Source organism: Dermacentor andersoni, chromosome 1 (assembly GCF_023375885.2).
Source record: "Dermacentor andersoni chromosome 1, qqDerAnde1_hic_scaffold, whole genome shotgun sequence".
In the NCBI taxonomy this organism is placed as follows: domain Eukaryota; kingdom Metazoa; phylum Arthropoda; class Arachnida; order Ixodida; family Ixodidae; genus Dermacentor; species Dermacentor andersoni.
In genome coordinates this window covers 280,144,200-280,169,854 of record NC_092814.1, presented here as the reverse complement: position 1 = coordinate 280,169,854, position 25,655 = coordinate 280,144,200, and the positions used below count along the sequence as shown (strand labels likewise).

General features: G+C 45.4%; 1 protein-coding gene across 1 annotated transcript in view; it reads left to right on the top strand.

The window, feature by feature from the left end:
* Positions 1–25,655, top strand: part of Megf8 (multiple EGF like domains 8) — a 221,282-nt gene that overhangs the window by 94,778 nt on the left and 100,849 nt on the right. The window contains exons 16-19 of the mRNA XM_050196139.2: positions 10,288–10,454; positions 11,449–11,696; positions 16,148–16,435; positions 21,695–21,859. Of these exons, the coding sequence (XP_050052096.1) occupies positions 10,288–10,454; positions 11,449–11,696; positions 16,148–16,435; positions 21,695–21,859 (868 nt within the window). The remainder of the gene's footprint in view (positions 1–10,287; positions 10,455–11,448; positions 11,697–16,147; positions 16,436–21,694; positions 21,860–25,655) is intronic.

The window sequence follows — 25,655 nt, the reverse complement described above, 5'->3', positions numbered from 1 at the left end:
TATCAAAAACAACAAAAATACAGTTCTTTATAAGCACGCTAAATATCACAAGAAGAACAAACAAGAGACGAACAACGAAGATTTCCATATCTTGAATTACACTGCTCAGCGTTTCATTGGCAACGTGGAAGCTTGGAGGCGACACTACGAACTTTTTGGAACTATTCATGTATAGCGCAAACAGTCCTCTTTTAAAATGGCATCTTTCGTGCCTTCGCTTTGGCGTAATCAGATATAGCCTGTTCGAAGGATAGATCACGGAGGAGGTCACTTTCAATGGACATGATAGCAAGCGAGACATGATAGCAAGCCATCAGATTCATCATCATCTGCTATCGGACTCATCCTCCCCCGCCCAAATTACAATCACGGTAAAGAAAAGTCGAATGGGAGGCACTGTTGGGTACTGCAGCACATCCTTTCTATGAGAAGGACAGTGGCAGAACTATTTGAGAAGTGGAGGGTGGCGTGGTGGTGACGAGGGGCAAGGGAGATTTAGGTCCTCATCCCACATTACATGTTTTAGGTGTTCCCCCTTGCCCCTCCTCTCCAGACAGCACTGGACAGACAGACTGACAGGAAACCACGAAAACTCTTCCAAGCAAACGCACCTCGCTTCGTAAGATAGAGGGCCCCGCCGGGGTGGCGGGGGATTCCTGTTTTTGCAGCTCGACAAGCTCTCCCCAAATGATCAGGCTAAACGCATGCTATTACATTAGGCGGGGAGCCCGTCTGCTCATTCTTGTTTTCTCACGTCATACATGTCGCTCGAAGTTCCGTTGCCCATGGTTCCATATACTAAGCAGGTTAGAATAAATGGGCCCCCTTCTCCTACTGTCCGAGGTGAGGCCCTGGGCTGCAGCCCCCTTAGCCCCCCCCTTAATCCAGCACTGGGCCTGGCAGTACACGGGATTGGCTGGAGTGGACCAGTGACATGCTGAGTAGGAACCTTGCAGCGTTGGCACTGAGGGCATGACTGAATGTACTTGCACACAAAGATGTACATGCCAAGCCAATAAAACCTGAAGTGAAGTTGGGTGTACGTCTTGAAGACACCCGCATGTGCACACTGCGGGTCAGTATGGAAGGCAGAACATATTTCACCACGAAGATGTTGAAGTATGACCAGCAACCACTTGCGGACGTCAGAGACATAATTCCGGCGATAGAGAAGTCCATCCCGAATTTCGAAGTGAGATGCTTGATGGCACAAACTCGAGAAGGTGAAGGAACAGTCGACGGGTTTGAAAGGAAGCGGATAAGAGCACTAATCCAGGCTTCCTTGCGTTGCTCCGAAGCCATGTCACAGCCTGCTGGGAACGAAAGTACTTGGTCAACGGCAGAGAGGCAGGCATCGCTTTCGGTTGACATGGGCGAACGGGAAAGCGCGTCGGCATCGGTGTGGCGGCGGCCAGATCTGTAGACAACGCGCACATTGAAATCTTTGCAACCGCAAAACCCAGCGAGCTAATCGACCTGAAGGGTCCTTCAATGTGGACAGCCAACAAAGTGCATTGTGGTCTGTAATCACATCGAAGGGGCAGCCATTGAGGTAGGGTCGAAATTTACCAAGTGCCCAGATTATGGCCAAACATTCCTTCTCCGTAGCAGAGTAATTCTCCTTGGCTTTGGTGAGGGTGCGACTTGCATATGCAACGACGTACTCGTCGAATCCAGATTTGCGCTGCGCGAGCACAGCGCCGAGTCCAACACCGCTGGCGTCGGTGTGTACTTCGGTCGGAGCTGTCGGGTCGAAGTGACGCAGTATAGGCGGCGAGGTCAGTAGACGACGCAACTCTTTGAAGGCATTGTCACAAGCGGACGACCAGGCGTGATCGTTCAAATCGCTCCGTAGAAGCTGATTCAAGGGAGCGGTGACGGACGCAAAATTCTGAATGAAGCGGCGAAAGTTAGAACACAGGCCAAGGAAGCTGTGAAGTTCTCTTACGGAGGCAGGTTTGGAAAAATCAGCAACTGCACGGAGCTTGGCGGCGTCAGGAAGAATACCGTGTTTAGATACTACATGACCAAGAATGGCGAGCTGACTTGCGCCAAAGTGGCATTTCATCAGGTTGAGCTGAAGGCCGGCAACAGTTAGGCACTGTAACACTTCCTCCAGCCTACAGAGATGGGTGGGAAAATCGGGCGAAAAAATAACCACATCATCTAAGTAGCATAGGCACGTTTTCCACTTGAGACCACAAAAAAGGTTGTCCATCATACGCTCAAATGTTGCGGGGGCGTTGTAAAGCCCAAAAGGCATGACACGAAATTCATATAGTACATCTGGCGTTACAAAGGCCGTTTTAGGTTGGTCTTCGGGTGCCATGGGGACTTGCCAATAGTCGCTGTGTAAGTCGATAGAAGAGAAGAACTCCGCGCCTTGGAGACAGTCAAGGGCGTCGTCAATTCTCAGAAGAGGGTAAACATCTTTGCGAGTTATATTGTTAAGATGGCAGTGATCCATACAGAATCGAATCGATCCGTCCTTCTTAGCAAGAACAACGGGAGATGCCCAGGGGCTATCCGAAGGCTGAATGACGCTGCGCTTGAGCACATCAGCTACTTGGTCATCGATAACACGGCGCTCTGTCGCGGATACACGATATGGTCTTTGTCACAGTGACGCACTGGTACCCGTGTCGATGTGATGACAAACAGTTGACGTGCAGCCCAAGGGAACATGCTGGCAGTCAAAAGATGAATGGAACTTGTCGAGAAGGCGTAGAAGCTGGGCGCCTTGAGAAACAGTCAACGTGTCGGCGATGGAGCTATGTAAAACATTGGGCGAAGTCTGCTCCTGCACGGGGTTACAGGTCACTCTGGCGACCTCATTAGTGGCGATGGAACCAGTTGGCATGTCAATGATGGCAGCAGGGTTGACACACTGGGCACGGCCAACGCACTCCCCACGCAGTAAAGTGAGAGGACAGGACAATCGGTTGGCGACGAGCAGTCTGCTGAAGCCGCCATGGACATCCAAAAGAGCAAAAGGCAGCGGGGAACATTTGTGACGAACGAAAATTGCAGATGGTGTAAAAAGTGCGTTGCCATCAGCAACAATGTTGCATGACACTGTGGCAAAGCCGGATGAGTGCGGTGGAATTGTAACATCTTCAGCAACAAATACTTTATCTTCAGGTTCACGAGCATCAAGGAGTGGGGCATGACACAGCGTTTGAAATTCCACTTCAGCAAGAGAACAGTTGATGATGGCCTTATTAACAAAAACAAAGTCCCAGCCCAAAATAAGATCGCAGGAACAAGAACACAGGGCCAAAAATTCTATGATGTAGAGGAGGCCGTTGATCACAACACGAGCAGTACACACAGCTGCAGGCATGATGTGGTCTGTGCTGGCAGTACGAAGCGACACGTTTGACAGTGGCGTCGTAAATTTTCTGAGCGAACGGCAAAGTTTGGCACTGATAACTGAAACTGCGGCACCATTGTCAAAGAGGGCAAGTGCAGCGACGCTGTCCCCATATACATCAATAACATTAGTCGGAGAAGGAAGAGTCCTTGGTCTGTTCGTGGGTGACGCAGTTCTTGCCTCTGGAACTGCGATGATTAGATTTCCCATTCCGGCGTAGAAGGACGACGGCGCATCGGCAAAAGCGAGCGGTGTCGAGGTGATGGCGAATGGCGGTCAACAAGAGGGCAGTGGTCCGAGGAGGAAGACATCTGGCTATTGTTCTGAGACACGGAGGATGACGGGAATGGGGAAACGTATGGTTCGGTGTCGAAGCTACGGTGGTAGGATGTTGCGCGGCGACGACAAAATCGTGCAACGTGGCCAGGTAGACCACACACAAAACATATTGGCCGGTTGTCAGGAGTGCGCCATTGTCCACTGCTGTGTCGTTACCGCGGCTGAACGAAAGGAGTAGCTGGACGCAGTGGCACGACTGATGGGTCGGAGGTGGTGGCCGCGCGAGAGCTTCGGCATAGCTGAGAGGTGCTGTCACCTCGGGAAAAGCAACGGGTGTCGGCACCGGCAGAGTCTCGCGGGCAGAAGGGAGAGCAGTGCAATCTTGCTCCTGGATGACCTGGCGAAGTTTGGCCGGCAAAGGCAAAGGTGGTGGTGTGGCTGAGGACAGCAGCGAAAGCTGATGCCATTTCATTCCTTTCATTACTTTCCGCACTTCCATAAAAAAAAAAAAAGCTACAACCAAACGTGCCTCGGCTTTATTATTTGTAGGCTTCATAATGGTTTTGGTCAACAACAACAGCATAAAGAGTGCCTTTCGATTCTTCTCATCTGCACTCGTGGGCACGCAATAAATCACGAGTGACAATGATAGTGGCCACGTTTACACTGATATGTTAGAAGTGTACCCTATTCATACGCCGCCGCTTGTAACGCAGCTAATATGTTCGCCCACTCTTAGTGGAAATGTGCCGTATTAGGATAGCAGTGAAGACAAATGCCGCAGTTTCCGCAGCATGCCCGCCATGTGTTTCTATGTCACTGGCGGCTAAGTGCGCCCATCTCTGTTTCTGTCCCCTCAAAGTGGACATGGCTACGTTATTGTCGCAAGCTTGCCAGTATTGACAATATTATTCATTACTGATATGGAAGAAACAGTTTCAATGCGCGTAATGTACTCATGAGAAGAAAAATAATCGTTTTCAGCTTGCTCCGCCGGCTGCCATTTTTGTTTTGGTGTCCCGCACTGACAGCGGCAGCCGCCTGCTTGTCATCCCGCAGCAAATACGGGATGAAAAAAGAAAATGTTTCTTTTCGTGGGAAATTGTACCCCTGAAATTGTACCCCTGAAATTGCGTCAATTTTTTTTAGAAAGAAGTGCGATCATTATGCGAGTAAATACGGTATATATATATATATATATATATATATATTAAAAATTGCGACTGTGAAGATAGTACTATTTAGGTTGTACCCTGTACTTCTGCTTGCACACTAGCAAAATGGCTTTTAGGGCTTCTTGAGAGCCATACGGCCGCTGCGAATAGATTTACGCCGCCATACCACTAAAATCGTAACTTTGGTGGCTGACACCCTATGAAACAGTGTTAAGGCCAACAGCCAAGGTAAGCGCAGCGGTGCAAACCGTTGCAGGAAATTTGCCGCTCATTGGGGATCAGTCCCGAGATCATGCACGGGCTAGACTGAGGACCATAAAATTGGCGAGCGGTCCTACCAAGTTTGTCCGTGTGCTTATAGAATGGGACGGGTTAAGCTTGTGTGAAACAAACTTCGCAGCAACTTTGTCTACAATGACAGAATTGTAGTATGCACATTACCTATAAATGTACCGTGCTTGTAATCAGCCAAGCCATATTAAAAATACTGCTTTATTGTTAAATTTGAGGCTCTGACTTACGAATCTTTGTCAACGTGGACTGGTTGGTTCTTCGGCATATTTTAACAAAAAACAATGTGTAGACGAAAAAGCACTCTTATTTTCAGAAAAAGACGTAATTCTATCCCCATTCCAGGCAAAAGGCACTTAATTCCATTCCAATTCCATCCCTCCAAGCATTGTCACCATTCCAGGGTTGCAAAATGTGGAATGATTCCGGAGTCATTCGAATTCCGAAGTGGCAGCTCTGCAACACTGGTTTGCACAGCTCTCTCGTTTTAAACAAACGATGCCAATATAAACCCGACTATGCGAGCAGCATAGACGTGTTTCCACAAGGCCATGTCCACAGTGTTGGCTCCATTGACAGCCGCCGGTGGCTGATAGCCAGCAGGCGTAGCTCACTGGGATGTCGAATCAGAGACCAGTGGCGTTTGCGATACGACTGCAAGCAGCTCATAATAAAGCGCCTATGTTGGTCAGCACAACATGTACACAACTATGTCACACTTAAAGGGCAATACATTTGATTTTATTGACGCTGATGGAAGCGAACGTGCAAGCCAGGCGAGCTTGTGATTGCTGGGAGATGGTGTAGGCCTGGCTCGCTGACTCCCCCCCCGAATCCGGGGCCGACAGCTCGTGAATTTCAGTCGGCGAGCGAGCGAGCCTCCCCCCCCCCCCCCCCCCCCCTAACGTTTCTTGGGTCATCTTTCACCATAAGGAGAGTGGGGGGCTTGCTCAGAATTACTATTCGCTCTGACTTTGCTTTGAACCCCCCAAAATTATATTTGCATAAACCTAATAACGATGTTTCAGAATAATAAACAGATTTACACTGTGCCATGAAGTTCATCATTCCGAAATTTCTCTAATATTCTGTCCTTTTCTCAATACAGTGAAATCCTGATTATTCCAAATCCCTAAATTCAAATTGACAGATAATTCGAACTGATTTGTTGGTCCCAGCAAATCCCTATATGTATTTGAATAGAGAAAAAAAATTCTGCGGATTCCAATTCCAAAAATGGCACAATGGTTATTTCAAACAAACTTTCTTACTCCCATGGACTACGTAAAACTCGAGCCAAAGGCAGATGTTAGATGCGTCGCCAGCTACCGTAGTGTGGATTGCTGTAAAAATTATGAGAAAAGAGCTGAGAGCAAACCGGAACAAGCAGCGCGTGCGTGCCCTCCTTTGCCATCCGGCTTAGAGGGAGCAAGAAACAGCCCCCTAGCGCACGCTTGATCACGTTACCGCGCACTCGCCTGCGCCCCCACCCCCCCACACCTTTAGCTTGCACTCACCTGTCGTACTCCCACCCTCTTAGCGCACGCTTCATCATGTTACCATCACGTCATCTCCGTCGGAGGACAGCGCACATCTAGCCAGCAACCTTCACTGCTCACCATCCTACGTTTTCCCTCGCACCCACGGCAAATGGCGCACAAGGCATGATCTTATCGCAAGTGGACGTTATACGGAACCTAGGCTTTTCCTGCACACGTCGTCGCCGTCGCGCGCTGATGGAGGAAAGATATGACTTCTTCAATGCGAGCCCAGTCACAATTTTTGTTTAGCGCGGTGTATCTCGCAGTTGATCGGGTGCTATATTTAAAGGGATTCTTTTACCGTACTGAAGATAAATTACTCTTTGTTCAAACATTACAATTTTAATATAGTCAGTCGACTTCTGTTAATTCGACCTTGACGTAACTGACGAAACTGGTCGAATTAGCCGGCGGGTTGAATTGAACAAAAAAAAAAGGAAAAAAAAGCGCCGTAACACGCCGTTGGTTCACTTGGCTGCATGTGCCTTTAAGGTTAGCTTCGCCACTGTACAGCTGTTGTGTGCGGTGAAGCATATCAAACGGTGAAAGGTGCCAACGTTATAGAACATAGCTCGTGTTCCTTAATTTACACACGCACTTGCGCCTCTCCAATCGCAGTACGAGCACCGAGACGCCTAATAAGTTTACTGGCAGGCCTTCGTAATTTTAGATATACCCCCGCTCTTTTGTTGGCCCTAAACGTCCCCTCGACAGTTTTTTTCATCTTACCGCCTTCCTTTTCGCTAGCTTTCCCAAAACACAGATGGTTTTTCTCCGCTTCTCAGGGTACGGCTCATGCGCGCGCGTATAATTAAGGAACGCGTATAGGCCTCGTCAACGATCTCATAAACAGAGCTCAAATAGCCACAGAAACATAAAGAACATCCCTGAATGGCTTCCAGTATGCATATTTTGCGTCTAGGGGGTTGTACTGTGACAGGAAATGGCGTGTGCACGCGTGTATAATTAAGGAACGCGTACTGTGTCCCGTGACAGTGGCCCCTTTCTATTCTTAGTATGCTTCACCTCGTAACATCGCTGTATTGCGGCGAAGCTGACCAGTCAAGTTTGAATTATTTGGCGAATGCTAATTTTGAAATCAAGATAACTGAAGTTAGGTTCCCATAGGAATGTATGGGAACCTGCCGGTACCTTCGGTCAGGATCGAGCTAAATGAAAAATTGAATTAACTAAAGCCTACTGTATTCGTATTTGGTTCAGAAACCACATATTCAATATTTTCAGAATATTCAACATGACAAGAATGTTTGGAACTGCAAACTATTTGAGAGTGCACTTGCAAGCACCAGCTTCCATTTTTTTCACAACAAAGCTTATCGTAACAGCACTATGGGGACTTCAGGCATTGTTTATTCATATTGCTGGCCGTGTAGTAGTGGGCAAGGTTTTTAAGCTTGAAATGATTTTAGCTCCCATTGTCGGCAACCTTCAAGTTACCTTGAGCCAAAAGCCAGAGCCGTTATCTGGACACTCGAATGAGAACATCCGAGCACTCAAACTAAAACATCCGGGCAAGTTGCAAGAGCAAAACAAGATCATCCAGGCAACCAGTCAAAATTTTAAAAGATGAGGTCCCTATGTACAGGACTGCATTGCATACGCTAGTTACTGCCCAAACAAGTTACAAAAAATATTGCTTCTGAGTTCTTCCTAATGTTTGTTCGCAATATCACTCAAGCTGTAACCTCTAGTACGCTGAAGTTTTATTTTTCATTTTGAGTAGGGCAACATTCAAAAGGCATATACAGGGCACCATACACTTCATTATCTTTTGGTGCTGAAAGCGGAACACCAGCGGTCTGCGAGTTCCACAGCGTGGGTTTTGTGCCACCTCGAGAGATGGTGCCATGCTGCGTGGCGCCTCCTTCAGGCGCTTCTACCTGCCGCAGTGGTTTAGTAGTTATGGTGTCATGCTGCTAAGCACGAGGTCGTGGGATCAAATCCAGGCCTCGACGGGCTGCATTTCAGTGGAGGCGCAATGCAAAAATGCCTGTGACCCATACATTGGGGGCACTTTAAAGATCCCCTGGTGGTCAAAATTAATCTGGAGTCCCCCACTACGGCGTGCCTCATAATCAAATCGTAGTTTTGGCACGTAAATTCCCAGAATTCATTTCATTCTTCTTCTAGCTGGGCAGTGCACTCTGCCTCCCTGGCATCTTTCGTTGCCTGTTGTGCGGCCTTCAGCCGGTTTTCTTCTTGCTGTGCAACGTCCATGTGGACCAGTGCACAGTATGGCGTGGTGCGGTTTGGTGCAGTGTGGTGTGGTGGGGTGGGGTGTGCTGTGCTGTTGCAAACATGCACTACACAAATTTTTAGATTGTGGATAGTATCATCTCCCACCAGTCTGCTTTGCTGGTTGCCATTTCATGCTTATATCTACTCTCGATTATGGGAGAGCCAGCAATTTTTTGTTTGTTTATATCTAACGTACCATTGGGTACTGGATTTTGTGCTACCTACTTTGCTCACTCGTGTCATAGTGGATGGCATGATTAGAGTGCGATCTTCATGGGAGGATTGACACAATGGACATACTTTTGAACAAGAAGGCCATGTAATGGCAAGTGTGTACACAGCAGGGTGCAATAGCAGGTAGCACAGCTGACGAGCTGGGCAGCTATGAGCTCTGCCACACGTTCCATAGCCAGGCTAGAGACTGCTCATGTACTGTGCCTGGCCATGGCCTTCCACACCCCCTGACAACATATTCTGAGAATGGATGATGCAAAATGTAGGATCAAAGGTCTGTGTGCTCTTTTCATAACTGTTCGGAGAACCACAGCAGTAATCCTTCAGAGTGGCAAGGGCCTCACAGCATCCACAATGCTATGAGGGTGATGAGTTGGAAAAAGCACTTTTGCCCAACAAAGCACGATTTAACAACTGAGCACATCTTCTGACTATATTTAATAGCTGTTGAGCTACCTGGCTGCCTTGCATTGAAGGAAAGTCAAAACAGCGTGCCATATCTGCCATGCCTCAGGAGCTGTGTGCATGCAAAACCAAAAGAAAAAGAAAAACTAAGTGCTCCCGTCATGCCTTTCCGAGCAATGGTCACAGTGATACACTTTTTGTCACTTTGGCTTGCTTAAATGCTAATGCCGCTTTTGCTGCATTCATTTGTCACCACATTTTTGGTGGTTGCTGCATTCCAGGGCAAGCGCACCACGTGATGAGTGGCAAGCAGCTGAATGCCTCTGAATTAAAGAATAATAATGCAGCTGAATAATGCATGTGGTAATAAAGCCAGATTGTGAATGGTTACTATTAAATTTTCTGAATTAGCAAGGGTTAAATTAACTTTTGCTATAATGACTCGCTGGTTCATTTCTATTCTTGTCAAGATTGTTGGGAGGATTCAACATGTGAAAATATGTAAAGATAAGTAAATGTATCTGCATTTGATTGTTCAATATATAAAGCTTTGCATTCATATTCGGTTTGTATTAGAAAAACTTCATGTAATAAATGGGGCAGGGAGGGGGGTGAAGCTTATATCTTGTACCCAGTGAAGAACTCGCAAGCGTAAAAACTTAATGATGAGAATGATGTTTCATGTGTGTAAATTGAGTGCCTTTCCTTTTTCTTCTTTTTGCTTACCTAGGCAACCAGGAGCTACCTTGGAGTTAACACTGCTTCCAAACCTGAGGGTTCCATGCCCTGAAAATCATATCTATGTTTACTCGGGGGTTCCACCTTTCGTGCTTTCTGCTGTGCGTGGCAGTGAAGAAAGTGTGCTGCTGGGAGCGTTTTGTGGTACCAACCTGACAGGTAATAAGTAGCTCACTTGTAGACAGTAATGTTGATATTCTAGGACCACATTGTACAGGATCTTCTTTTCTGTGGCAAAAATTGTACAGTATTGCCGTTCTGTGCTTTGTGAAAGCATTCTAGCTGTTCTCTTAGTGCTCTTCCAAGTATGACAGCCGTAAAGACGCAATCAATTATCTTGCCCTGATGTTGTTCTGTGTGTTTCTCATTCGTTTACTGCTCTGCACATAGTGTGCATCTTAAGTGTAGAATTGAGGTGTTGATTTCTGGAACTCTTGTAAATTGGCAAAACATTATTAACAGTGACGTACCTCACCAAATGTGTGATAATTAATGAAAACTACTTTTAATTAATTGCATCAGGGCACATGTTCCAGTTGTAAAATTGAAGTCAGTCTGTGCTTAAGGCATGACTACTTATTAGGTGTCTGAAGACTAGAACAAGTTTTGAGATATATCTTCGTGAAGTTGCAGGGAAATATGTTGTATTTGTGCACTCCAGGACATAACTTACATGGAAAATGAATGTGATGATGTGTATGCTGTTTAGTGATGTGTATTGGTGATTTATGCAAGTAATTTGTGATGTGTATTTTGCTTTGTATATTTCTGTATGTGTATTTCTTGGCTAGGTGCATTCTTGAACACTGACTGGCCTCAATTCTACAATTCCTATACTGCCCAAAATTAATTCAATGCAATTGTGCAATTTCAAAGAGATTATCACACATTTACAGATGTCTGCCTCCATTAGTATGTGTTTCCAAAGAATTCATTGACTGTATTGTACTGTCTCCTAGAAAAATGAGACAATCTTCGTCAAAACAGGTGGTATAACCTTTTTATTCTGATGTGGGCCTTCTTTTTCCATGTCTCTGCTTGCAAAACAAGACAGCACTTGAAGCTAGATCTAGTGTTCGGGCCACTTACCAGCATGGGTGCACAGCCATTGAGTTTTGTGCCTGCAAACCTGATGGGTTTTCCCTATGTGCAGCAAACATCACACTGGTGTCACCAACAGGCTGGCTTTCGGTGTACTTTCGGCGGGGCCGCTTGCCCCAAGGGTTCAGTGCTAGTTTCCGTCGCCTGGACTGCCCCAGTGCGTGCATGTCTGAGCAGCAGCGCCACTGCAGCCATAGTGGAGAGTGCGTGTGTGGCCGTGGCTATGTCGGCAGCCACTGCCAGGTTGCCAGCTGCCCCAACGAGTGCTCAGCCAGCCAGCGCCATGGCCTCTGTGAAAAGGTGCCACGATTTGGTAGTATGCATGCTGCTGTGTCTAGCTGGCGCAGATAACACATGTGTCATGCGAAATCTAAAGCTGGAACTTGATCCTCTTCATAAAGGTGGCTTGCTACTCTTACTGCATAGAGGCAGTGTTGTTTGTGTTACGTGAAGACTGCAGAGAGATCAAAAGATTCCACATGTCATGTGGCTAATAACTCCTTTACCTTTTACAGTGGAACCTTGTTAATAATATACCTGGTGGGAATGCAGCATAACTATGCATTAAATAGTACTAGTAGGCACTAACCAGCAAGTACTAATTTGCATCTGTTTACCTTTGCCGCTGCCATCAAAGAATGAAATGTGACACCACAGTAACTGTTACCTTGAATGAACACAAAGTTTTTTTTATTGCTTTTGTTATTTTTTTGCAAAGCAGGGGAAAAAAAAGTTATGGCTCTTTCGCACAACCGTGCAACCGAGAACAGGCACTATACCAAGCACCACCTTGAAACTGTGGTAGGGCCCAGAGCACAATGGAAGAGCAGACAATGTATAACTCGTCAAGCTCTGCCCATTGCATCATAAACTTTCCGCAAATTTTTCAAACCATTGAAGGTAATTAAAACCAAAAACCACTTTGCCATGTTAAAGATATGCTTAAAAGGGTATTTATAAAAGCGTAGAGATTGCATTATTTCCCTAGTTAGCCAAAGATCGTGCCACCAGTGTCAGCGGCGACAACACCCAAAGGAGCATCACATGGAGCCTTATTCGTAGCCGCTCGCCATCACTCCTTGCAGGAACAGTGATGCATGCCACACACGCTGACACCGCGGACGAGCGTAGCCCTCCCTACCTCACGCCACCCTGGCCCCCCCTCGGAAGCGCAGATGAGATCGCCCACGTGGCGGCGAATCCCTTGGCCGCCGCCAACTCGGTGCATGAGCAGGCCGTTTCCCCTCCCCTTCTCCTCCACTTTCCTCCTCGCACTCTCTTTCATCTACCGCTGTGCTCTGCGTTCGCTTTTATCTTTCGCCTGTGCTCGTTCACTTGGTTACGAGGTATAGTGCCACCGCTGAGGCACAATGCTAGAACGGGCGCTTAACTCTTTCTCTACTGTGGGGAAAATTTCCCTACTGTGGGGAAATCTTCTAGGTTACACCAGATTTTTTTTTTCTGAAGGAACTACTGCACTCAATATTTTATGCAATACATAAACAAATAGCAGAATGAATGCACATTTCACACACAAATGTTTTATTAACGAGATATATGTCATAAAAAAGATATAGATTGCCACAATCAAGATTGTGGGATAAAATTGAACAAAATTTGTAAGGACACACTTGTATCTACTAAGAATATTATGTAAAAAAAAAATTTGAGATATCCAAAATGTATTGCTGTCTAATAGGCAGTTTCTCCAAAAAATAAAAATTTTTCGTTGAACAGGTATTCCACTACAAAAATTTAACTGCAAGCACTACAGTTGGGCTTGCCAGACTGTGGCCGTCTATGTTCCAGACTAGTTTGCGTTGTCATCACTCTCAGAGTCAAAGTCTGATGAAAAGGCAGCATCCTCAGACTCACTCCTGCTTGATCCATCCAGCCTCTGAGAGCATGCGCCGCTCCTGGAGGCGGCCATTTTTGCTTTCCTCTTTGACAATCGCAAAACTTCAGAGCGCATTAAAATATCACCGCCTGGTGGGAAAAAAAACGAGCTGCTTAGAAAACAAAAACATAGTTCTCCTCCTTCATATCCAACAGTGCAGTGTGTCCGTGAGCAGCACGGAAGGTCTCGAAAGCAGCGATTCCAACTATCGTTAGCAGGCTAATGCACCATTGGGTGCGGTAGGGAAAGAGTTGGAAGCTGCGCTCTAAAACAATGTACATCGTATTCTTCTCTCTCTCTCTCTCTCTCTCTCTATATATATATATATATATATATATATATATATATATAGTTCTACCTTATCTATAAGTTTAATACCTTAATACCACCGCCTCAGGTATTAATCAAATCACCTGGAAACTCACCTGCTTGCCATCTGATTAAAACAAAGTTGTTATAGTCGAAAGGAAACTCCTTGTAATTTAACCGCAGCACATGCAAAATGATCTTGTTTCGTGCTGACATGTCCACATATCCTCTCTTTCTTTTACTCTGGTTGTAGCCGCTACTGTGTCACATGGCTCCTTCGTACGGCAGGTCTGTGGTAGAGTGGTGTCTCCCTATCTGAAATGATGACGGTCCCCTGAGACTGGGGAAAGCGCTGCCTTAGGTGAGGGCTCATTGCAGCCACCAACATGTTTTCTGCCACCATAAAAAGGATGCTTTCTTTTTCCCCCACTTCTTTGAGGGTGAATACAACGCTTCCTCGTCCATGACTCATCGTAGCCATCTATGTGTTGTGTTCTGTCCATGTGTTGTTCCCTGTTTAAAAAGAAATCTGTATTTTAGTTGTTTATTTATTTATTTATTTTTTTCACTAACACTTTGGAGTCACTTGTCCTATCCATGTGTCTTTTCCCTTTCCAACACTTTGGGAACGAAAGTCTTTTGTAGTCTCGTTTACTCCTATGAAGGCCGGGCCACTGGCCGAAATGTTAGTAAAATAATAGTATTTTGTTGGTGTTAAATGTGTGAGTATTTCTTTCATGATTATTTCTCCGAGTTCAGTGCACCCTACTAATCAAATATGTATATATGTATATATATACACACAAACACGCGTGCACGCAGGCATGTGACAAATATACCTAATTTTGAAGTCAAGTGCATGACAGAAGCACGTCTGGTTGGGATGATACATATACATTTTGAAGAGAAGGGGTCAGGACGTAAACAAAAAACAAAAGGATTTAGAATTGTTAACGTTTTGGCTCCCTTTCGAGAGGCTTGCTCACAATGAGTGAGAACTGGCACAATGCGCTGTTTATGTATGGCGCATAACATGATTAAAGGGGCCCTGAACTAGTTTTTATCGAAGTCTTTTAGAAAGGCATTTGAGGTGAAAATAGACACTTTCAGAAGTACTTTGCCGCAAAAAGTACTTCAATACATTCAACAAAAGCGGAGTTATTGGCAATCAAACACAGCCCCCAAGGTGCTTCCACTCCTCCTTCAATGCCTTGCACTGCGAAGGCTATGGCGGAGCGGGGCGGGCCCACAGCACTCCACCTTCTAAATGTCACCGTGGCGCGCAGTTCAAATTTGGTTTGTGATGTTGACGAAGCCACTTCTGATTTTGTCACCTATGACGTGCTAAACATAATCCAAACCCAGTTCTACGCAGCGAACTGGAGTGTGCTTAGCCATTGAACTTGTTGCGGCACCCTGCGGTGGCCACAGTGTCTATGCTACGTAGGAGACTGCAGCTGCATGCAACAGTAGTGCGTATGCACAGCGTTTTCTATGTGCATGATAGGGCTTGAGTGTGTGCTCGCGCTAATATGCTCGTCTGGCCGTGTTACATGCTGTGGACCAGCTTTGTCCTTCTCCAGCATGACTGACAGATAGTAGCCACAACCAACTTGCACATTTTGAAGCGCTATCAATAAGTCTGCCAAAGCATCTAACCAGGAGTGGCCGGGAGTGGACACACGCTGGCATTCATGCGTGCGGTCTGGCCTTAAGTTTCACTTGGTTTGAGGCTAGTTAACCGTTCAAAATTAGTCAAAAGTAGCTCTGACCCGACGGCTCTGAGTCCGATAAGCAGGGTGGCCAAAGTTTACTTCCTACTCGGATGGCTGTGGCTGAGCATGAGCAGAGATAGTTGGCTTGTTCCGGAAGTACGTAATTATTATAGAAATTCGAAAGCTCATTCTCGCTTACTTCAGCTGGTTTATCGAACTTCATCAATAACTATGCACAGTAACAGTAGGAACAAGCGCACTAATTGAAACACCCTTCTTGATTGATGTCAGCAATCCAATAACAGTCGCACATGGGAATCCGCTTTATTACAAAATAAAACATCCAGAAGAGAGTAAGCAGCAGGCTTCTATTTATGAGAGAATGTTTGAGAGAAAGGTGACTTTGCCCTCGGCTTGCGAGCTCTACGCATTGTGCACGGCTACAAAACTTGGCTCAGATGTTCACAGCAGCATATGCTATCTGCGGACTGTTTTCTCACCAAGCCCGAGAAGTGGTTCAGGACCCCTTTAAGGCATCTGGCATACATGGACGGAAGACTGCTGTCGTTGTGATTAAGGTTGTGGGAAGTGGTTTGGATAATCAATGACTTATTATGCCTTTCTCTTTTGTTACTTATTTTTGTCATTTTGTACAAATATATATATATATATATATATATATATATTTTTTTTTTTTTTCTGGAACAATTGTTTTTTCTTATTTATGCACTTGCATTTTTCCTCAAACCATGTACACAAAGTCAGTTTCTTTTTTATGTGTTCTTGTATCACACCGACCCGTACATTTTATCGTGATCCTGTCATTGCAGGGATACCGGCTCTGCCACTGTGGAGACCAGTATGGGGGTGCTGACTGTGGCCATGCTCTGGTGCCGGGGCAAGTGTCGTGGAGCCTTCTGTTTGAGCTGGAACGACTCACTGGGCAGATTCAAGGGGCCAGTACAGGTGGTGCCATTGAGCTGCCCCACTCACGCCTGGGCCACTCACTCCTCTCTCTTGAGCCCAACCAACTGTGGCTGTTTGGAGGCAGGGACCCTGCACGGGGTGACAGTGATGAACTTTATGTGTATGACCTCGACTTTGATCGTTGGAAAAAGGTGGGCAGCTGATTTTCTTTCATCTCCCCCGCTCCCCCTTTTTAATGATTGGCACAAATTCACATTCTGCTGGAGGCCATGACATTTTTTAATGATTGGCACAAATCCACATTCTACTGGAGGCCATGACATTTGGTTTTACCTGCCAACTTGACAATATGTACTACTTAGTTGTGCTCAAGATATCACAGTCTCGTTTCTGAGAACTGCATATAAAAGAACAGATATGTTGTTCACATGTCCCCTGTGCTGTGAGGCTGGCAGCTCTCATCATATGCCAGGGTGGAAGCACCAGCTCAATCCCTGCTCAGTAACGTGCAGAACTCTGTATGCTAGTGTCCCAGAATAACAAGCCATGACAAGCCAGTATTTTTTTCACTGTACAGCTTTGATAAAGCAAACAGCTGTAACTGTTGTACTCTCCAGCAGCATTCACAATGTTGCCGTAGGTAGTCGCTATACACCTAAACCTCAGTACAAGAGTGTAGTACAAATCAGCATTTTACACTCGAACCTCTTTGTAACGGAACAAGATATAACGAAATAATTGATATAACAAAGTAAATGAAATTCCTCTTGAAATTCTCATAGAGATCCATGTATTCAAAACATTGTTTAATGAAGTGGAACTGACCTGCCAACGGATAAAACGAACTAGATTCGTCTCCGAAATAAAAAATACCCGACCGTTGCAGACCGAGCACAGCGCTTTCCGCGGGGTTCCGCACTCGTTTGCCATGGCAGTCCAAAACTCCCACGACGGCATGTCAAAAATGCTGTTGAGCAACACTGGTCTTACCACCACGCGTAGCTCCACTGACCTCTCTCTCTTCCACGTGCCTGGCTGCGCGAGCCATGCCACACTTTTGCTATGCGTGGCGTTGCGAAAGATTAGTGCATTCACTTCTAATGTGCGGCACGGCATGGAGCCAGGCATAGCTGGGCGTGACCTCTGATACCTCCCTGGCGCAATCTCGGGGGTAACACACATGCCTGTGCCGGTCGTGCCATCGGTCGCTATGTGCGGCGGTGTGAAAGATTAGTTCATTCACTTCCGTCTTTCTCTACGGTGCACCGTCCAGGCAGCTGCAGCTGGGTGTGGCCTCAGAGATCTCACACCCAGGCTGTGCATTCACTTCTACCTCTCCCTGTGGCGCGCCACACGGGCTGGCAGCTGGGCGTGGCCTCTGAACTCGCATTGGCATTTGTGCAATCTTGTAGGCCATGATCCGCCCGAGCCAAGCCAACGAGGCGAAGTTTGTTTGCCTCTTCGAATCACACAGCAGAGCGCTGTGTTGTGTGCCACTTGCTGCTCGATTGCGACGAGCCAAGCGGAAAACAAACACAAAAGACCATCACAATGGAACAGAAGGCAGCTATCTAAAGGCTCTCGCATCAAGTGCTAAGTCACAAGGTTATGCACACTGAAAATTATTTTATTGTTTTATTGAAATTTCATCCTATGTGTGGCTGTGTAGTGGTTCTGTGGGCCGCAACGCCGTCTTCTTATTTCCATGTTTATAACGTGCACCCCATTGGGCATTATTGCAGCAAGTGGCAATAATGGATATAACGAAGTACAGTAACAGATATAACCAAGTAATGTCGGCTCGCCCTTCAACTTCGTTATAACGAGGTTCGAGTGTACTTCATTGCGTAGAAGTTTCGTTACCCTGAAATACCCTATATTTTTCTGTAAGGATCACACCCCTAAATTTTGGGTTCAATATTTTAGAAGAAAATCTATAGAAAATAATTTATGCATTGGCTGCACCCTCTTTTATTAACTCTCGTTACTGCAAGAAAATGGTAGTTTTTTATAGGTCTCGGAAAAAGATTATTTACCACCGCAAACAATATTCTAGCACACATTGCAGCATAGCATACTGTGCAGAATGAAATGCTCTTTCCAAAAACATATGTTGCCAAAGAAAAAAAATTATTAGGTAAAAGAAAAATTCTAGAAAGCGCCATTTTTGCTGCCAGTTGATAAAAACAACAATAAAAATCATGTTATCTACAAAAATATTAATATCAAAGAAAATTCAGAATATACATTTCAAAGATAAATAACCCACGAATAGTGTCGGAAAAAATAAATGCTCAGTACACCTCCGTTCTTCCGATACGAAAAAGAAACTAAGACCAGTTCATCACTCATGCCATGCGGTGAAGCAGTTCCTGGATTTTGTGAAGCATAGGTGCACTCCACAATTTTCCCACAAACTGCATGGTGTTTGTTCAACTTTGTGACACATTTTGCACTTCCGCCTTTTCGGCATTTTCTGAGGATGGTCCGATGAGAAATCCAACGAACATACTTCACCAGTTCGTCTAGAGTCATGCACCTGTTCCAGGACGGATCACTTTCAGCGTAGCTGAGCAACTACAAGATTATGCATCCAAGCATATCTGTTTGCATTTTTGCACATTGTCTTTATCACCTCTGCAAAGAAGAAAAGTAGAAAGAAATCCCACGCCATTGTAAACTGTCTTGCGCTGCTTTGTAGTGCTCGGCCGAGATGTGCTATACGCGGCCTTCTTGGCGTGAACGGAAGTTTCTTTGCTGCCGATGGTAGCACATAATGACCAAGCGAAGTATGCACCCTGAAGATAATCAGTAGAGCTCTCAGGTCATGCAAAAAGATCCGAAGATAAGCACGCACAAGGAGGGAAACCCCTCATGGCGTAAAGGAAACTCGGCGGTGAACAGCTGCGGATGTCCCATGCTGACTCAAAACATTGTTGCCGTCAGAGCTTAAATCTGCTTTTCTGTCGTCCAGAATCACAACTCAACTCCTCGTCACCAAACTCAAGTGTAGGTGCAGCATAGTTTCGAGTGCGACGCTTTTCTCGCGACACAGCTGCATGGGACGACGACATGAGAGCGACTTTCAATAACTGCGCAGTGACACTGGCAGCCCTTGCCGGGATTTTACGAGAGAAACGAAATCGAAACTCTTGGAAACTGGTTGAAAATGGCAGGTCCACATGTTGGACATGCAGCGGACCTTCAGAAATACGCTTTGGTGGAATAAAACGACTTGGACTCCAAACCAAAGCTTACTAGTGAACAGCTGGCTTCATTTTCGGGTAATTATCACTGCTCATCACTTTCGGACGCCAGAGCCAGAGATATAATTTAATTCTTGACTTGCTGGGAGTCATTCGAGTACAAAATTTTGATGCTAATGCAGCGTAATTGTGAGCGGCATACTTTTTTCTCGAGCGTGGCAGAGGGTGACAGCCACACCCCATTTCGTTACAACATACGCACATTAGTTCATGAAAAGGTCCGTTAAAAATCCCAACGTCGCCGGAGTGGGAAAACTTAAACTGATTCTGAAAGTGCAGTGTCTGTACTAACTACTGGATGTCGTTAAGTTGATAAGAAATGGCTACAGCATGTCGAAACTGGTGATCTAAAGCGTTGATCACCGGTGACCGATTTTAATAGGCGTGGTAATGACATAGTTAAAATAACATTACACTCAGTTTCGTTTTCTGCTACTGGCAAATCTCGTGGGTCATCTCATGCTGCGTCTGCAGCTGTCACAACCAAATCTATTGTGACAAGCATCTTCATTTGTCTAGCTGTTTGACCGCATATGTGGCATAGTGCTGTTGTCAGCACACTGCACACTTGTAATAGGCGATAACCCAAATACAGTGCTGTTACCTGCTGTAGGCGGCGCGAAGTGAGCATCGTGTTTTGCTCTAGGCATCGTAGTCTGGCGGTGCCCACCAGCTCAGTTTCCTTTCCGTTTCCCATTGCTGTCTCCAAGCACTACGCAATAGGAAAACAAGGTGCGCCTCAAGCGGCTCAGGCCCCACCAGGTCGAGGAGAGTCGGCATCTCTCACTGAGTGGGCGCATGAAAACTTTCTGCCAGAGTGATCCACCCGAAGAGACTGTTGTCGTAGACTGAATTCAAGGTGCACAAACATAGGCTTGCTAAAGCTGCAAGTACAACAATGCGTGTATTGGGCCATGCGGGCCCCATAAGCTCAGCGAGTGTGGGCGTCTTGTGATGCAATGCTTTGCATTACGCAGATGTTGACTGCAGTTCAGTCTGCCAAATTTTTTAGTGACTCCAGATTGTAAATTTTCCTGTTAGTAATTGTTTCTCACTTTTTTTTCACTTTTTTTTTTTCAGCACGTATGAACGAGATTCTACTGTATTTTGTCTGTGACATAGGTCATTCTAGCTGTAGGCATAGAGCAGAGTGCCTGTTCACAGCATCCCTGTAGAACAATGTCTGCAAATTTATTTAATAAACAGTATGCATCCTAAGTCATAAAACAATTTTCTTTTCTTCTTTCTTTTTGACTGTAGTAGTATTTTTTCAAATTTTAAGGAATACACATCTGATACTAGGACTCAACAATACTGCCAAGAGATGCTGCTTATATTTCTTCTGCAGCCAGTAATCCACCCTCTCAGCAACCATGCCACATGCGCTTGGGCACATTTCGCTTTTGACACACAAATGTAGACATGATACCTTTGGGCTCTGTGCACTTGCCGACTGATTTTTGTGTGACAAGAGAGAGAGAGAGAGAAAAGAATGCAGGGAAAGGCAGGGAGGTTAACCAGAGGTAGTTCTGGTTGGCTACCCTGCACGGGGGGAAGGGTTAAGGGGCATAAAAAGAGAAAGAGAGTGGAAGGGGGAGATAGGAGAGAAAGAGTGACAAGCACAAACAAAGCGCATTCACTACAGAGCGGTAGGGGGTGGCATTCTTAAAGTCTATTGTGAAGCCTCCTAGACTGCAGGAACCTTAATAATGTGAGTAAGGCTTTTAACGCGGATGTTCTTTCACAGCACTGACCTAAAGCTTTCAGTTCTGATAGTGGACGATTGTCCAACTGGTCCAGTACTCTGCGCATCACTTGTCTCTGGGCACTATATCGTGAGCAGACACAGATAATGTATGTGAGCGTCTCATCGATGTTGCATGTGTTGCACGTGGGTTTTGTGTGACAACAATGTTTTTGTGGTTGTCTGGAAGAGTTGGAAGACAATGACATTATAAGAAAACACATGGGTTAGTAACATGTTTTCAGGTAGACACTGTACAGACAAAGGATGCACCAGCTACACTGCCTGTGCAGTTCTTATGTTATGCAATTATGTGTCACTTTAAATGAAGGTTGGTTCAAGTACATCATGTGAAACACTTTGTATAAAATACAGGAGAGAGTTGTTGATCGGCCAGAACTTTTAGCAAGTTGCTTTGTCTTTGGTTTCACTTGTTTCAGCTTAACGTGTCACGTGACATGGGCCAAGCTCCAACGGCTCGTCGTTCCCACGGAGCTGCTATGGTGGCTGGCAACATGTACATATTCGGTGGGCTCAATGCCACTGGTGTACTGGGTGACTTCTGGAAATTTGCCACAGACTTCTACACATGGACTCGTGTTCCAGTAAGCGACAGTAGAGCCCTTTTATATTATTGTAGAGGCACATTTGTAAGGCTTAACTACTTTCAATCTGCTTTTCAGTTACCAGTTTGTAATTATGCCTTTGTATGCACCACATTTATTTGAGAAAAGAAGAATTCTCGACTGGATAAATGAAATTTCTATGCACTCCCATACCCACACATATACTCACATGAATCAGACAAATATGTGATGTCAGCTGATGCACTCCATTGCTACCAAGGCATTGCAATATAGCTTCACTTTATGTCCTCATGGTTTGTGGTCTGCACTTATACAACATGCTAATGTGCCACTCTTGAGTTTGCAACTATGCATACAAGATTTTAATGTATTGAACAAAATTGTGTTGGCTGAAGGTAAAATACCACAAATTAGTTTACGTAGTGCATTTTAATGGGGTACTTACAGACATTGTAGGCAAAAGTGAGACATTGCCAGGCACCGACTTTTTTCCGCCTTTTGTCATCATTATGTCCGACATTTTTCTTAATCTCTTTGTAATGCAGTCGACTTCCGTTAATTCGACCCTGACGAGACCGACGAAATTAATCGAATTATCCGGTGGTTTGGCTTAAACAAGATGCAGAAAAAAAAAAATGCTAAAACATACCACTGACTCATTCGACAGTATTTTCTTGATTCTAATACGACCCCAAATAAAATGCTCATTTGCTTTGTGTGTGTCCAAAGTAGAAAACTAATGGAGAAATGTCATTAACCCTCGTAGTCTAGAATGCTCCTCCACTCAGCACTTGACCTCGACTCAAGAAAGTTGATCACAGTGCCGCCTCTTGACATGATGGGTCACCAAACTTCATTGACACTCCACCGCCGTTCTTAAGAAGCGCAGCGTCTTCTGCAGTCGAGGGGTGGCACTGTGCTCAATTCGGTGGAGTGGGGGAATAGCTTCAAGTCCAGTATCGTTGGAGACTGTGGGAGCAAAGCTCCCAAACAGAGTAGAAATGTCACACACACCTGATGTTTTAGCAAGGAAAATGGGCAACGGTCTAACTAATGTACTGAACCATAACAGCCGGTTTCCTAAAGTCAGCTTCGCCGCAGTATATCTGTGTTATGTCGTAAAGCATGTGAACACCACAAAGGCGGTTTTTCTTTTATGTTAAGCTGCACTGCGCAGGCAATATTCAGCCCAATTTTTTAGAAAAAAATATGGACACACATTAGAATCAGGTAAATAAAGTAATCAGACATTGTGAGCTATGGTTATTGCTTAAAAATATTCCTAGAGCAGGCCGAAAATAGGCGTTTTCAATGGGAGATGATGTGTTTTGAGCAAATTCACTGTCCCCAAGCTTCGCCGAGACAGACACTGCCACTAAAGGGGTCACTATTGAAGTCACCATAGAGGTCATGCGCACGTGTTCCTGACTGGTGACATTAGGATTATCCGGCCAAGGCCAATTTTAGGATTGAAAAAATGAATGTGAAAGTCCATAAAAATGGCCATAGAAAGGCCTGGGTGCAGGCCGAGACCTCTGACCGGGTTCGAATTAACCGAAAAATCTAATTGATCAGAGTTGAATTAATGGAAGCCTACTGTACAGTCAAACCCTGCTACAACAAAAGCCAGAGGCAATGAAACTTGTCACAACAAAGATTTTCATATCCACAGTGAACATCTAAAGAATTCAATGCATTTTCTATCTCACCAGTGCAACGTCACTAAACTGCAATCCCGCTTTAACAAAACTTGTGGGAATGTTAGTCCCTATATTATCTATCCATGTAATGCTGACAGAGTTTAAAAAGTGCTCAAATGCATTTTCTGCCCCCTTAAATTGCATAAAATATAGACACAGCATGTTTGCATGGCCACTATTTTTGTTCGCAAAAACAGCAAAGCTCTGGAAGCACTGGAAACTTGTCATGCCCACAATCTTGTTTGTCAATTGCCTGTTTCAAGTGGTACGTCCACATCACCATTGACTTGTACTGATAGGTGATAACACTTTGTGTGCCATGCATAGTGCATGCGTACTCTTGAGGCTCTGTGTGCATTGAAGTTGACTTGAAGTGTGCTAGGAAAACAAAGTGCTGTGAAAACAAGAAAGTCCACATTCCACCAATGTGGACTTGTTTATGGTGCTTGAGATGGTGGGCACTGCGTGGTGTTTCAACTGTACACCCAGTTTCAGGATTCATGATTTGGGAAGTTACCGCAAGGAACACACTAGACAAAGAAAGGGACAACACGAAGCTGTAATGTAATATAGCAGAGTCTGGGTGTAGGCCAGTTGGTGATTCATGATTTGGGAAGTTACCGCAAGAAACACACGAAACGAAGACAGGGACAATATGAAGCAGTAGTGTGGGCCTAGTGGTCTCGAGCTTGACTAGCAGTAAGGGGCCCAGGCAGAGACATGAGACGATCAATGTAACGAGTACCAAAGACATTTAATTACATCGCTATGGAGCAGTCAGCTCTATAAGCTTCGTGACGGAGAGCGACACACATGCTCTAGTTTGTGCTGAAGGCTGGAGTCCATTGGCAGGGGCATCTTTTATAGTGTCTACGAAATGCTCTCGCTCAGGAGAACAAAAGAATGAATGCTCTCCACGCTTGCGGCCGCCACTCGGTACATGGAAGTAAGTTAACATATTTTTAACAGTCTTTTCACTGTTGCTTACTCCAAGGCTGCGGGTGGCTCGGTGTATTTGAAACATCTGGGCTTTTGCCGTGGCTTTACCGGCTTGACTGAAATTGTTCATCACAAAGGCCAGTTGTAACAGTGGGTTGCTATGCCTCCAGCCATGTTTGAAAACTGGAGTTGTATTGTGTTACCAGAAGGCATCATCCAAGAATACGGCCTCTGATTCAAGCACGCTGGCTTCGGTACTGCCCAGCGGGCATCACGTGAAGGTATGGCGTCACCAGATGAAAATTTGCTGGAAGACTGCCATATTCTTGGCCAATCACTTTCACAACATTTCACTTGACTCGGTACCGAATGTGTCACTGTCTATGGACGACAGTGGGCCTCTTCAATTATGCAGTCCTGGACTGTCCGCAAACTATGCGTGGCTTCCGGTTTGACTAGCTCTGACAGAAGGGTATGTCAGAGACATGTGACCCAGCTGCTGGGGACTGTCCAAGGGGGTCCGGGGTTTCACACGAAAGCACCATGACCAGAATTCAATCTCCTGGCTGCCATCGTCTGCTTATACCCTGCCTATCACTCAGTGAATTCGTTAGTGTGACCTCCGAGATACGGCAATCTTAGAGGCGACGTTGCCGATTCAACCACGAAGCTTGCATAATGGAATATTGTGGGCCCGAGTGTGTAGAATGTGTTCGCAAAGCTTAGTTATAGTGCAATTTAGGTCGCACTGTCTCTTTTCATGCCACTTATAACTACTGTAAGCTAGCTTGTCGGGTGGGAAATTGAGGCGAAATATCTATACAAATGTAAACAAAATCACGATCATACCGCGTCACTGTTCATGAAACAAATGCACACGAATATCATATCTATATGTTGCAAAAGCAACTCATTAGGCTAAGAAAACACAATTACATTGTGCATGGTTCTTGAAGCTCGTGAGAGATTGTCACGAATTCTGGCAAACTAGAGACAGACAGGAACAAGTTGCACATGTAAGGCGAACATTTATAATTGAAAAAAAAAAACATCAATGAAATCAACTCATAACTCTTTTTTTTATGGCCGCAGCACTCCGCTGTCAGGCAGTGCCTGACACGCTTTCTCATGGTTGAATTGCGCGCGTTTTCTAATTATGCATGATGCTCCATCTC